The sequence below is a fragment of the Perognathus longimembris genome, chromosome 2, assembly GCF_023159225.1.
Source record: "Perognathus longimembris pacificus isolate PPM17 chromosome 2, ASM2315922v1, whole genome shotgun sequence".
Taxonomy (NCBI): domain Eukaryota; kingdom Metazoa; phylum Chordata; class Mammalia; order Rodentia; family Heteromyidae; genus Perognathus; species Perognathus longimembris.
Window position 1 is genome coordinate 72,875,742 of NC_063162.1, and position 13,985 is coordinate 72,889,726.

Below are 13,985 nucleotides of genomic sequence, written 5' to 3' on the forward strand. Positions count from 1 at the left end.
GTTCTGCCCATGGCTCTCCTCACTGATCTCCTGGAACTCAGTGGTTGGCTCAGATGCTGGATGATCCTGGCCCTATCGCCTCTGGCTCATGAGATCTGAAGAGCAAACCAATCAGCTATAGGGTGGTAAACCGTTTGTCCTGCCAGAGTTCACTCCAGAAAGTTCTCACATGGCTTGTTTGCACCACTGGTCATCTGCCCTTAGTCTATTCTGGGCAAAGCTTCCCTCAAGTGTTATTTCAATGGTTATGTGACATTAATGGTTCCCTTGTGTTCATAGGGTATTTCAAACAGTACTTTTCAGAGATGAAAAACACATTGTAAAGTCTGGTTCTATCCTCTGTGATGTAACTGCTATCTCCAGAAAGAGCCCGAGGCTCTTTGCGGGTGGGGGCAGCCAATACTACATCCTTAGTGTGTCTCTTTGGTAAGGCTGTGTATCCCTGGTCTGGGTGATCAGAACTGCAATCACACCCATCTTGAAGTAAGGAAAATCTACAACCAAACCTCATCACTTAAGGGTCAGCACCCCAGAGATGCCTAAGACTGCCCAGACTGAGACCTGGCCTGTTCTGGTTCTTCTATAAAATCTCTAACTTTGACAGGGTTTGGGTGGCAAGGGGAACAAAAGACTTTTCCCAATGGCTCACATCTGTAATAATAATACTGAGGCTGAGATTGGGAGGATTGTGGTTCAAAGCCAACTCAGGCAAAAAGTTCATGAGAGCCTACCTCAACCAATAACAAAGCCAGGCATGGGGGTGTACACCTGTCATCTTAGCCTCTCAGGAGGGTCCAGGCCAGCCTCAGCACAAACACAAGCTCCTATATGAAAACCAAAGCAAAAGGGGCTGGAGCACACTCAAGTGCTAGAGTGCTTGCCCAGCAAGTGCAAGGCCCTGCCCATACCAAGCTCAGGCCTTCTCCAAATGCTCTAGCATGGCTCTGCAGCTGATGACCCAGGAGGTGCCAAGTGAAGAGATAGTGCTGGGACAGCACTGCCCTCTAGTGTCCACACACAGCAGTGCACCCAGCTCTCATGAAGGTCTCCTCATTGTCAGCTTCCTCCTCCCTCTCTAAGTGGAAAATAGGGACAGGGAGAATCCTGAAAAACAGCCTGAGGAGTACTGAGGAGGAAAGAAGGGGTCTCTGGAAAGCCAGAGATTGCTCCTGTGCTAGACTAACCTGCATTGGATGTTGGGCCATGTTCCAGAAGAGCCATTGTTGCTCCCTGCCCAGGGGAAGCTTGGAGCCAGCAGCAGACCAGGGTCCACACCAGCCCCAGACGGAAGTCACATCCTCATAGGAAAGCAAGAGAGAAAAAACAAGAAGCCGATGGCTAGTCCCCCAGCATCTTCCCCAGGGAATACAGGTGCAAAATGTGCCAGGCTGGCTGACATGTGCCCTCCCCAGGCCAGGACCCTGCTGGCTGAGGGAAAGTCAGCCAGGGTGGAGGGGAGGGCTGCCTGTGGGGAGGCTTGAGTCAGCCCAAGTCCTGATCCTTCCTCTTGCACTCCTCCAGGGGTGAAGCCTTAGGGACCAGACGATGATCAGTACTGGCGGGCAGCACAGGCAGGCAGCAGGAAGACATGTTTGTTTCCTTCTGTTCCCATCAGGTATCAAGTGATTTTGCGGGTCTTTTCCAGCAGGCCAGAAACACCCCACCCTAGGCTAGCCCCCAAGGAGCCAGGCCCAGAGACACTTAAGGGAGCCCTTCAGTTCACTTAAAGGGAGATGCTGGCACAATAACTGACTTGTAGGCAGCTTGCAGGGACCTACTGCAAATGGTGGGTATTCGTGTAAATGTGAACATGTAAGTATGTATGTATCTGAAAAGAGTAAACATTTAAACTTTTATTAGAAGGACACTAAATTGCATCCTGTTTTGACCACTGCCAAGGTTACATGCATTTCCTTGTGTCCCAGAAAGACATATTCAAGTATTTAGTACATTTAGGCCACTGGGGTTACAGTAACTCAGAAGCAGTTGAGAAAAAAGGGGAGGGGAGTTTTGAGGCACTTTTAAAGTCAGAACCCGTACCAAAATTTGAAGTTAAAAGAAGAAAAAAAGTTTGTCAAAAATCTGTAATTGAAGATAGGCCCTGGCTAGTCTCTGATGGAGAGCAACAGAAGCCAGCCAGGGCTTTGGGGGCAGGCCTGGCCCATGGAGCAGTGGTCTCATGAGGGCCCAGGTTCAAGGGCTGCCTGGTGGGCATAGAGAAGAGGGATACAGGCAAAACCCCAGGACAGCTCATCTGTGGGATGCCTAGTGGACTCCAAGGCTCAGGTCAGCTGCAGAGCTGGCCTCTCATTTACCTACAATCTCTTAGGGTAGACAAGTCTGGCTGGTGTGGCTCTTAGTGACCTTCTATGCCACCCTACGCACAGAGACTGTCACTTCTTCCTGGGGATTTTTCCAATGTGAAGGCAGAGGGAGAGATCCTAATATCTCCTGCAGTTAGGAGACGGGAGACATCAGTCTGGAGTTAAGACGCGGGCCTGTGGAACACCTGGTCCCAGTAGACAGAGGGGAAAGCAGATCAATCACTGAGCGATGCACCCCAGGAACCCTAGCAGGAGCTTACTGAACCTCAAACCCAGGGCCCGGGGCTTTGCTCATGCTGACACACAAGCCTACAGGTGCTCTTGTATCACTGAGCAGGATTTGTGTACAGAAATGCAAAATGCAGACACTATTAACTACAAAATGGGCAGGTTTGCAGATAGCCACTTCCAGCGCTCCAACTCTTGTAGTGCTCTCCTGACCCTGAACAGAGCTGACCGGCAATGGGACTGCGCACTGGGAGATGGTGCTAGGTGACTTCCAAGGACATTGTAGCTCCACCCAGTTCTCCATTGGGCCATGTGCTCTGAGAGGAAGCTGAGTGTCATGTCAGAGGATATGGAAGCAGCCCATGGAGAGACCTGGAAACAAGGCAGTGAGTCCTCTTTAGCCATCCTAGAGCAGACCTCAGTCACGTTCTCTGTTGACCACGGTCCTGGCAACACGCTTGCCCAGACTGGAATCCTGAGACAGAACCACCAGCGTATTCACTCTTTTCTGGATCTGCCGAAATGCAAATAACTGATGCTATTGTTTTGCTGCCACTGTGGTTTAAATGTTGCTGGTGTGAAGAACTGGGGGAATCTGTCACACAATGGGTAATAAAGGATCATAAGGTAAAATTTTAGTTTGCAAAGCAGTTAAAACATCCAGAGTGAAAAGTTGCTTCTTGATACGTCTGCAAACCAGGGGGCTCGGCCTTGCCATGGGGAAAAGGGAGAGGAATTTGATGGCCAGGTTTAACCCTCTCCACCCCAACTCTGTGGCTCTCCATCTTATGCCAGGTCTTTGCAGAAGCACCTGCTACACCACCCCTACCCCAACCCTAACACATTTCAGAAGCCTGAGTGGTATCAGACTGAGCAGATCCACAAACCACACAGCAGACAAGCTCTGCGTGGCCAGCAGTGACCCGGTGGCCATATACTGAGGTCTCCTATCACTCATCTCACTTTTGCCCATCTGGTAGGCCTGGCATTCCACAGTGCAAGTGTTCAAGCCAAAGCAGTCTTCATTCTTCCCATGATCCTCTGAAAGGCTTCTAAGGAGCACAGGACACTGTCAGTCCATTTCCTGTTGGAGAAGGAACTCTGCTTTCAACATTGAATGGATTCGTCTCAAATTATGGGAAGCAAGTTTGTGTTGTAAGTAGTGGTTTTCATCAGCAGTAATTAGCTACCTCTGCACCATGCACAAGAACAACCCCCAACTGCCATTGATAACACCCGTCCTCCCGAGCTGCCTTCACTCCATAGAGTGCCATAGTGTTGAAACTGGGCTCGTTTCTCAGCTCCAAAAGTCTGAGTACAATAGGAAGCAGGTCCAGGGATTTAAAGTAGCCATCACACTTACTGTGAGCAAACAGGCATGGCCAATCATATTGACATTTCCATCACTATGCGAGCTGGGGCAGTCCAGGTCCAGACCCCCAAAATGACTACCCTGAACCAGCCATGGAGGCCAGACTTCTAGTTTACAGCAGAGGAATGGTTCCGAAAGAATTGTACAATGCCCAATCCTCACAGAGCAAGGACGAACTAGGAGAGTAGCCAGCTGACACCTCTCACCACTGACACTGTGTGTGCTAACAACTGTAGACTCTCACGCCTTTCCAGTGAGGTAGGTCAGCTGACCAGGTGACGGTGCCCAGGCCAGGGGTCACCCAAAAGGGGTCACACTGCAGCACTCGGTTGGGTTAACTTCAACAGTCATGTCTGGAAAAAGATTGGTTACGGATGAAAGATAAAGCATATAAATGACTTAGCGTCCAGTCTGGAAAAGTATGGTTTTATTACAAAATGACCAGAGAGATTCCTAAATGAAGTGTGGACTTACACTTGGGAGCTTTTCAGTATAAAGAACTTCAGACACAAACCCACCTATATGCTGTGCTTCTTTCTCATCTGACACTGCTTAGGGGACCCAGAGGAACTCTGTCAGTCCTATGCTAGCATCCACAGTCTGAACATGTGTGGGTGTTTGTTAGCAGCAGTCTCTTGGGAATCACACAGAGTCTGCTCTGTTCCTTTTGGATCACATTCAGCAGTGGCTGAATGGTGGCTAGAGGTGGAGCTCAGCAGAAGAATACCTGCCGGACATGAGCTCGAGGTAGGCCCCAGTCTGGCCACAACAGAATAACTGAGCATTGACTGTTACGTACGTCAATCATCCCCCATGTGACTTGAGACCCAACCTTTCAGTTTCACTAGAGAAGTGTTTCCAAGACACACACTGGCATGGTAGTACATACAACTTTATACACAGGTGACATGCTTGATCTAGTAAGGAAGCAAGGGCAGGTATGGCCAGTGCTGGGTAACTCTAGGAAAAGCACTGGGCTCTGGCCATACTCACCTGGCTTCCTGTGCGGGACCAGTCTCTCTCCAAGAGAACCATACAGGTCAGGATGATACCTGAGGCCTATACACAGGAAAGAACTACAATCCTTTAATTGGCCTGGACAATTACTAAACCTTTCACCTCCTTCTTTCCAACTGACCTTTTGTTATTTGTGAACTAGCATCCATCCAGGATCAAGCTCTCAGCATCAGTAGTGTGAACACCAGCTAATGAGTCACAAAATGAGACACAAATGTCTGTATTTCTTCAGCTTTCAAGACTATAGGCAGAACGATACTGAAGTAATATGTGATTCATTAGCAACCTACCCGTGGCTCGAAGTGAATGAGGAAATAATCAGATCTCACCCCACTAGGTGGCAGTAGAACTCTACCACATGGGTATATCCAGGCGACTCAAAAGAACTCATTGTCTAGCAAGCACTTGGCTCTAAAATTGACCCATGTTCTCAGTCCTCTGCCTTTGGTTTTTCCTACAAGGACTCCTGCATCTGCATCTTTCCTGACTGGCCTCAGATGGCCATTCTCCTACCCTCACTTCTGGAAGCTGGGACCACAGGTGATCACACTATGCTCAGTTGAAACTTTAAAAAGCACACCATTCTCTCATGCTATCCAAAGCAGATGTTTTAATGACAAGACTTCCAAGGTAATTTCTAATTTCTGATGGCTCTTAAACATTTAACGAGATGGTTTTGAATTACCTTTTTTAATGTCTCATGAGATCTACCTTAAAAATAATTATCCTGCCAGATGCTGGTCACGCTGGTGGCTCACACCTGTAATCTTACCTACTTAAGTGGCTGAGATCTGAGGATTGTGGCTCAAAGCCAAACCCAGGTAGAAAAGTTCCCTATGAGATTATCTCTAACCACTCAACATCCAGATGTAGAACTGTAGTTCAAAGTGGTAGAGCGCTAGCCTTGAGCACAAAGGCCTAGGGACAGCACCCAGGCCTTCAGTCCAAGCCTCATGACTGAAAGAAAATTATCCTGTACATATACACAATGGAATTTTATGCCTCTATCAGAAAGAATGACATTGCCCCATTTGTAAGGAAATGGAAGGACTTGGAAAAAATTATACTAAGTGAAGTGAGCCAGACCCAAAGAAACATGGACTCCATGGTTTCCCTCATAGGGAATAATCAGCACAGGTTTAGGCTAGTCACAGCAGAGCCCAATACCTATGCCCCTATGAACACATAAGATGATGCTAAGTGAAATGAACTCCATGTTATGGAAATGAGTATTGTATCACTGTTGTAATTACTTTCAACATGCCATGTGAAACCATAACTTCTTTGTTTGATGATCCTCTTGTATCCCCTTCCTGTGGTTGTCCCCGTGCTATCACTGTATCTCATCTGAGTCCCCTGGATACTATGTATAAACTGGTATTAGAACTAGGGAAGGGAAAGGGAATATCAAAATCGAGAGAGAAACAACTCCAAAAGCGATACTTACAAAGCCATTTGGTTTACACCAAATGAACAACTCATGGGGGGAGAGGGAAAGGGGAGGCGGGGGAAATGAGGGAGGAGGTAACAAATAGTACGAGAAATGTACCCATGGCCTTACGTAACCCCCTTACGAAACTGTAACCCCTTTGTACGTCACATTGACAAGAGATAAGTAATTATTTTTTTTAAAGGGGGGGTGACTGGGAATATGGCCTAGTGGCAGAGTCCATGCCTCGTATACATGAAGCACTGGGTTCGATTCCTCAGCACCACATATAATATAGAAAAGGCCTGAGGCAGCGCTGTGGCTCAAGTGGTAGAGTGCTAACCTTGAGCAAAAAGAAGCCAGGGACAGTGCTCAGGCCTTGAGTCCAAGCCCCAGGACTGGCAAAAAAACAAAAATAGTTGCTAATTATAACAATCATCCATGCTTCTGCTTGGGTCACTGACCTAAAGCAGAAAACATAGTAAACACAATAATGCGACCTTGGCTGAGCAGAAAGTTTGAAAGTTTAAAAATTAAGGTCTCCAGTAACTAGAACTATATTTAATCCAAATGAGCTAGATATGGTTTCTCAGTGTGAGAGAGATTGTGCTGTGTGTCTACACTGGATGTGGTTTCTCAGTGATGGAAAGATGCACTAATGTGTCTATACTGGAAGATGAGCACACGATTCTACATGAGACAAATCTGGCATGCATGGTGGACAGACTCCACTCTTGTGTAGCGGCTAGAGAATATGCAAGACACCACACTCCATTACATCACAACATTGTTTATTATGTGAATTTTTTACAATACAAACAAAAAATACAGAAATGCAATATATGGATACAGCTAAATGCAGAGTGGTGACTTTTTTTCTCTCTCAAGAGGCCATGATTCCCATTTCTAGTAAAATAAGAGACTGCATATAGGTAGAAGCAGGCTTGTCGTTAGCTCCACAATTTGCCTAGAAATGACCTATAAATGCATTTCCTCCCTGCTACTTACCATAAAGTGTAAAAAGGGAGTTAAAGGAAAGTTTCCTTGTTGGTTCCTACCATATGAAAGATGCTATATTCTATTTTAGCAGGGCCAATATATGGAAAATATCTAAATTAAATGGTATTACAAAAATGAAGCAGTAATGAGATTCTGGCTAAAGAGGGTACTAAATGAGAATAACATATACGTAAAGAATCCAAAACAAACAAACAAACAAAAGGTTGTTATAAAAAGCTCTAGGTGCACTGTAAGCATATATGTTCTTTTTTCCATGTGTATTTTCAAACAATGGAAGTGTCAAAAATAGGGTCAACTGTGTTAGACTAAATTACATTATTGTATAGGCTACACTGAATGGAACCTCTGTATTATAATTATCATAGAGAAGCATAGTCTGCATCATAGTATGGCAATTTATCCTCAATGAAAACCTTCCAGAGTCCTTTATTTTGGAATATCCTGTAAACAATCAAACCTCCAGAACATGATTGTACAACAGTAAAATGTTCTCTTGCATTAAACTGAAGACATCTGTTTAATAATAATAATAAAAAAGAAAATGTAGAAAGGTACTTAGAGCTGTTATTTTCTAAGTACAGAACACCCTAGACAATTCAAGGCATCTTAATCTCCATTGAGAACAACAACAAAAAAAGAGTATTTGTCATGCTGTTAAATCCATCATTATGGATAAAATTGGTGCAAATTGGTCAAACGGATCCAACAAACACTGATGTCCAAGCTGGCATATTGGCAACTAATACGTAAGTGGTGGTCAATGGAGAGTTTAAAAGATCTTCCCTTTCTTCTTGTTCTTTTCCAAGGTTCTAAACAATTGAAGAAAAATAATTAGGATGAGTGAACACATTATAACCATGAAGACAACATATGGTAGTGATGGCTAACACAGCTACCACCAGAGTGCCTGATTTTAGGCACTACTTTTTCATGAAAAAGATGCCAAGATTTAGAAGTAATGAGGACAATGGTGGTCTGTAACAGAATTTTTTCGACAATCGTATTTGACAAAATTCCAAGATGAGCAGTACATCTTCCTCATAATCATTTTAACATACAAAACCATTTTTTTCAAATGAAAGTTCACAAACTGAGAAAGCGCAACAAAGGTCCCACTTGACTGACTCAGTGCCCCTGCATTCTGGAGGACATCTGATGCCTAGCAAGGCTAGTGTCCTCTTCACACGCTGAGTGTCACCAAACTACTTACTCTGGACAGCACGGAACTCTCGGGGATATATAGATTTTCCGTTTAAAATGAGATCAATCACAGTAACACTTACCAAGAAGCATTGTATTCACAACCTGACTTAAGGAATTGCAACCCCTTTGCACAATTACTTCATTGAAAAAAAAATGAGACCAATGACCAATAAACAAGAAAATCAAGGTAGGTACAGGACTGAGTTCCATATAAATCAAGGAAGAATTGACTTGCTGTGTTAGAAATGATATATCAGGGTTCATCTTCAAGAATTTAATAAACAAAAAACTTCACACAACTAAAATATACCCTTGTATGTATCCAAGGTATTTGCAGCAGTTTGTTCTCTAGGTATGCCAGAAACTGAAACAACCATTACTACTTCTAGCAGCTGGGGGAAAGCTAAGAAATTCATTACAGTGTGTCAACTGGAATGTTTGGAAGTTGAAAATTTGTAATTATCAAGATTACTTTGTGAAAATGTTTACATGGGAAAAAAAACCAGTTGACAGTGTATGGATCCATGCATATAAACATAGTGATCAACTAAATAACTGTGCTTGGGGACACACAATGGTGATGGCTTTTTAAATACCAGTCCAGTGTTTTAAAAATAAACAGAAGAACAAATCCCTTAAACATCCCCACACACATGCACCTCAGAACTGGTGCTACTTACCGTGAAGAGTTCTGTTGTTCTAAGATGCGTTGCTGAGCTTCCCAGTTGGCTTTCTCCTCCTCAAACTGACGCCGTTTTTCCTCTAATTCTTTGTGCTGGGCTTCCAAATTCTTTTTCATCTGCTCATGGCGCCGCTGGAGCTAAATGACAGCATGACACACAAAGTAAAACTGGTTCCGAACCTGAGCAGAAGTGCATTTCAGGCAGGCACCTTCATTTGAAGGTACTGAAGACTGGCAGAGAGGTCACCCCACTGTAGGACCATTTGACGCCCAGAAGCCAGCAACCCAATGGAACTATTTGTAAATAGGACAAACTAGCTTCCTCAAAGGCTTCAAAAATGAACTAGAAATAGTAATTATTGTAAATATTTACATGTTTCACTGAAGAAAATCACCAAAAACACTATGTTTGATTACAGGTGCCTGAAATAGCTTAGAAGGTATATTTTCTATTACTGTCATCATTCCATACATTTAAAGATAGCTTGTTCTTTTAATAAGAACAATAAGAAATATATGGTAAGAAAACTTCACAGTGAAATCACCTCACAAATAACTTTTGTTACACTCAGACATGAATCAAGCCTTTCACTTCGTCTGTCTCGCTCTCTTTCCTTGTCACCTACTGAAGGAAATACCTCCATGTTTTTTGCTTTTAAAATTGCCAAAATTAAATAGAATGAGTTGAAGACAGCAGACCGACTGCTGGGTGCCAGTCACTGCTGCTCAGTACTCCAAGTTAATGACATTGCATTATAAATATAGCTCAACCTGTTTGCAGGGTATCACAGCCCCTCATTTTTCCCCTCACACTGTCTATAACTTACCCAGGCATATCTTAAGTTCAATTAGGGCTACTTCATTCCTTCTCATTTATTCCTAAGGCTGATCAACTGCTGCACTTTCTCAGCACTAGGGATTAAACCTACAACCTGGGGCTGGGAATATGGCCTAGTGGCAAGAGTGCTTGCCTCCTACATATGAAGCTCTTGGTTCGATTCCCCAGCACCACATATATGGAAAACGGCCAGAGGGGGCGCTGTGGCTCAGGTGGCAGAGTGCTAGCCTTGAGCGGGAAGAAGCCAGGGATGGTGCTCAGGCCCTGAGTCCAAGGCCCAGGACTGGCAAAAACAAAAAACAAAAAAACCCCTACGATCTCACACATGGTAGGTAAGTGATACACCACTTGAGGCATGTCTCTAGTCTTTTTATACACACACTAAACTCTGTATGTATTTGTAGAGATACATACATACATACATACATACATACATACATACATACATACGAATGTGTGTGTGCATGTGAGTACAGAATCCCTTTCTAGGGCCTGGGGATATAGCCTAGTGGCAAGAGTGCTTGCCTCATATACATGAAGCCCTGGGTTCAATTCCCCGGCACCACATATACAGAAAATGGCCAGAAGGGATGCTGTGGCTCAGATGGTAGGGTGCTAGCCTTGAGCAAAAAGAAGCCAGGGACAGTGCTCAGACCCTGAGTCCAAGCCCCAGGACAGGCCAAAAAAAAGAAAATGACCTCACAAATCCTCTCATAACTGGCAAGTTCTTATTGAAAGCTCCTGACTGTTACAAATCAGGATATCTGGGGAGCCATTCAGAATCCCTTTCTAACTTTGCCAAGGCTGATCCTTTGAATAGTTGGGATCAATAGGTGTAGGCCAAATGACATTAGCACTAGTTTTTGTTCTTATAGCCACTCAAATTCTTATCCATTGTTTTCTTACACTGTTTATATAGAATGCTTATAATTTTGTCATAACTCTAAAGCACTTTTCCATTGCTCACTGTAGCTCTAACAATGCATTTTAAGTATTTCGGTACTCTGAATTTTCCCCCAAGCATACGGTGCCAGCCTTTACACACTGGAGCATGGATTACTCTATAATGTACAACATGGTGCTTTATTTCTCCAGACTAGTATATTTTAGGGCAATAAATTAATAGGAAGCAAAGGTATGTATGTGTAGGCAATTACAAATTTTGTGGAATTTTTTTTTGGGTGCCCATCATGAGGCCTCAACTCAGGGCCTGAGCACTGTCCTCTGAGCTTTTGTGCTCTAAGCTAGTAGATCTAACCACTTGAACCACACCTCTCCTTTCAGCTTTTTCTCTTGTTCTTAATTGGATACGAGCCTCACAGACTTTCCTCCTTGACTGGCTTTGAGCTTCAACCCTCAGATCTCATCCTCCTGAATACCTATGATTACAGGTGTGAGCCACAGGTGCCTGGCTTGTTAGCTATGATTTATGAAGGAATACAGACAGGAGCACAGACTGCTTACCTCAGCCTCAGAGTCCTTCAGTTTCTGGACCTTCTCCTTGACCTTCATCTCAAACACCTGCTCCATCTCCATCTCCATTTTCTTCATCTTGGCTACATGCTCCCTTCTTTCCTCCTCCATTTGTGCCAGCGGGCTTCTGTCATGAACATTAAGACAATCATTCAGTGTGTAAGTGGAAACTAACAAAAAACTCTGAGACAGCCAATATTATACATCCATTATTTACAGCATTTTAAGTGATACAGGACATAAATTCTAAGTTTTCTGTACAAATAGACTATGAACCAACACTTCAGAAGCTTCTTTATCCTAGGAACTTCCTTCAATGAGGTTTCATATATAAACTTCACTCTAGTGAATAATTAAAGACAAAGATCTAACCTCAGCTGCTGAGGAGGTAGAAATTCAAAGGTTTGTGGAAAAAGCTCAGGGAAAAAGTTTATTGAAACCTTCATCTTAAATCAGTAAGCCAGGCTAGTGGCTAGTGGTATACTGTTGTGACCCCAGCTATGAAGGAGGGTATATTAAGTAGAAGCATAACGATCTGAGGCCAACCCTGAGCAAACCCACAAAATCCTGTTGGATAAATAAAGCAAAAAAAAAAAAAAAAAGCGGTGGGGGTGGGGTTGTTGGAGACACTGCTCTAGTAATAGAGCACCCACCTAGCAAATGGAATGCATTAGGTTCAAACCACAGTACTATGTCCCCCACAAAAAGATCTAAACCAGCGAGGGCACTGTCACAAAATCTTGTGCACATCCTCTGTGAAATGACATGCTAGGAAAAAGTTCAAGTGTGAAAGACAAACCACCAAGTTGATATAGTTAATGTATGAGAACATTTTTAGTTTTTCTTAAGTTTCAAGTATCAAAATCCCCAAAGATAACTTCTGATATAACAGCTATGTTTCATTACAAAACTTCGAAATTCAATTTGGTTGCTAAGTGCACTGACACACTGGAAATAACTACCAGTTAGTATTATTAATACACTACATAGGGGGCTGGGGATATGACCTAGTGGCAAGAGTGCCTGCCTCATATAAATGAGGCCCTGGGTTCGATTCCCCAGCACCACATATACAGAAAATGGCCAGAAGTGGCGCTGTGGCTCAAGCGGCAGAGTGCTAGCCTTGAGCAAAAAGAAGCCAGGGACAGTGCTCAGGCCCTGAGTCCAAGCTCCAGGACTGGCCAAAAAAAAAAAAAAATTACACTACATAGAAAGGCAAAATGCTTGTAGACCCCTTTATACCTGTTATGTTCTCAAGAATTCACTCTACTTAAAGATTCCAATATTTTACGTTTTATATATGTTCAGCAATTTACTTACACACACACACACACACGTACACAATGCATGCACATATACAGATCAAGCATTTGGATATTTAAGTGCCAGAAAATAGACATTAAGCACAGTCAAACAGAAAATAGTCTTATCATACCACTGACATTAAGCCTATGGGCTCAAGTATCTTTGTATAATTCTATCCCAAATTTTCATGTTGAAACATTTATAGGTAGCTTTTATGTCAAAGCTGCTATATTTAAAGACACAAGAAAAAGCAAGGTGCTAATAACTACTACAACCATGGGGGAGGGGAGTTCTATGGATTAGCTAAATCCTGAGAGTAACTGAGAGAGGCACATCTTTCTGTGATTCTGAAGATGAAATATTTATTCTGACTCCATAAAAAAAGGCTTTAAAGAAACACCAAGTTGTACATTTTAAATGCATCAATTTGATATCAAAAAGTGTTTGCTTTATTAAATTATGACTTAAAAGCAGAAGTCAGGCTTTGAGTCTCAGCCACTTCCTCCTGGTCACCAGAGGGAAGGGCTGGGCTCACTGTGACCTCTCTCACTGGCTCAGGGTCTCTGATTGTCACATCACTCTTCTTCCCCAGTAAGAGGGGGACATAGCTTCACAACAGAACACACTCAAAATGGCTACCAATTATTTGTAGTAAAAAGGATAAAAATGTGATAGACTCCTGTGATATGAAGATTTTCTTTTATAATTAGTGTAAGATAAAATAGTTATTTAACTGAAGGATATTTCTTTCACCATAAGAAAATCAGTGGCTCACACCTATAAGCCTAGCTACTCAATAGGCTGAAATCTGAGGACTGCAGTTTGTATCCAGCCAAAGTAGAGAAATCAGAAACTCTAACCAACAAAGTGCTAAATTGGAGGTGTAGCTCAGGCCAGCTTGAAGTGAAAAAGTGAAAAAACAAGGTCCTGAGTTCAAACCCTGATAATCTGCTGAAAAAAAAAACAAACCACCTTACTTCTAAAGCTGAGTATTGGTGTTTCACAACTAGCTACTAGGGAGGCTGAGAGAAATTGTGGTTCAAGACCAACCTAGGCTGAAAAGATCTGGATATCCTACCTCAAAAATCAGGAAA

At 43.3% G+C, this 13,985-nt stretch overlaps 1 protein-coding gene across 5 annotated transcripts in view; it reads right to left on the reverse strand.

Moving 5' to 3' along the window:
- Positions 1–7,140: 7,140 nt before the first annotated feature.
- Positions 7,141–13,985, reverse strand: part of Septin7 (septin 7) — a 55,004-nt gene continuing 48,159 nt past the window's right edge. For all 5 annotated transcript variants that reach the window (XM_048339474.1, XM_048339475.1, XM_048339473.1 and 2 more), the window contains 3 exons: positions 11,578–11,713; positions 9,274–9,413; positions 7,141–8,199 (listed from right to left, as the gene is read on the reverse strand). In XM_048339474.1, coding sequence (XP_048195431.1) covers positions 8,160–8,199; positions 9,274–9,413; positions 11,578–11,713 — 316 coding nt within the window. In that variant the 3' untranslated portion in view covers positions 7,141–8,159. The remainder of the gene's footprint in view (positions 8,200–9,273; positions 9,414–11,577; positions 11,714–13,985) is intronic.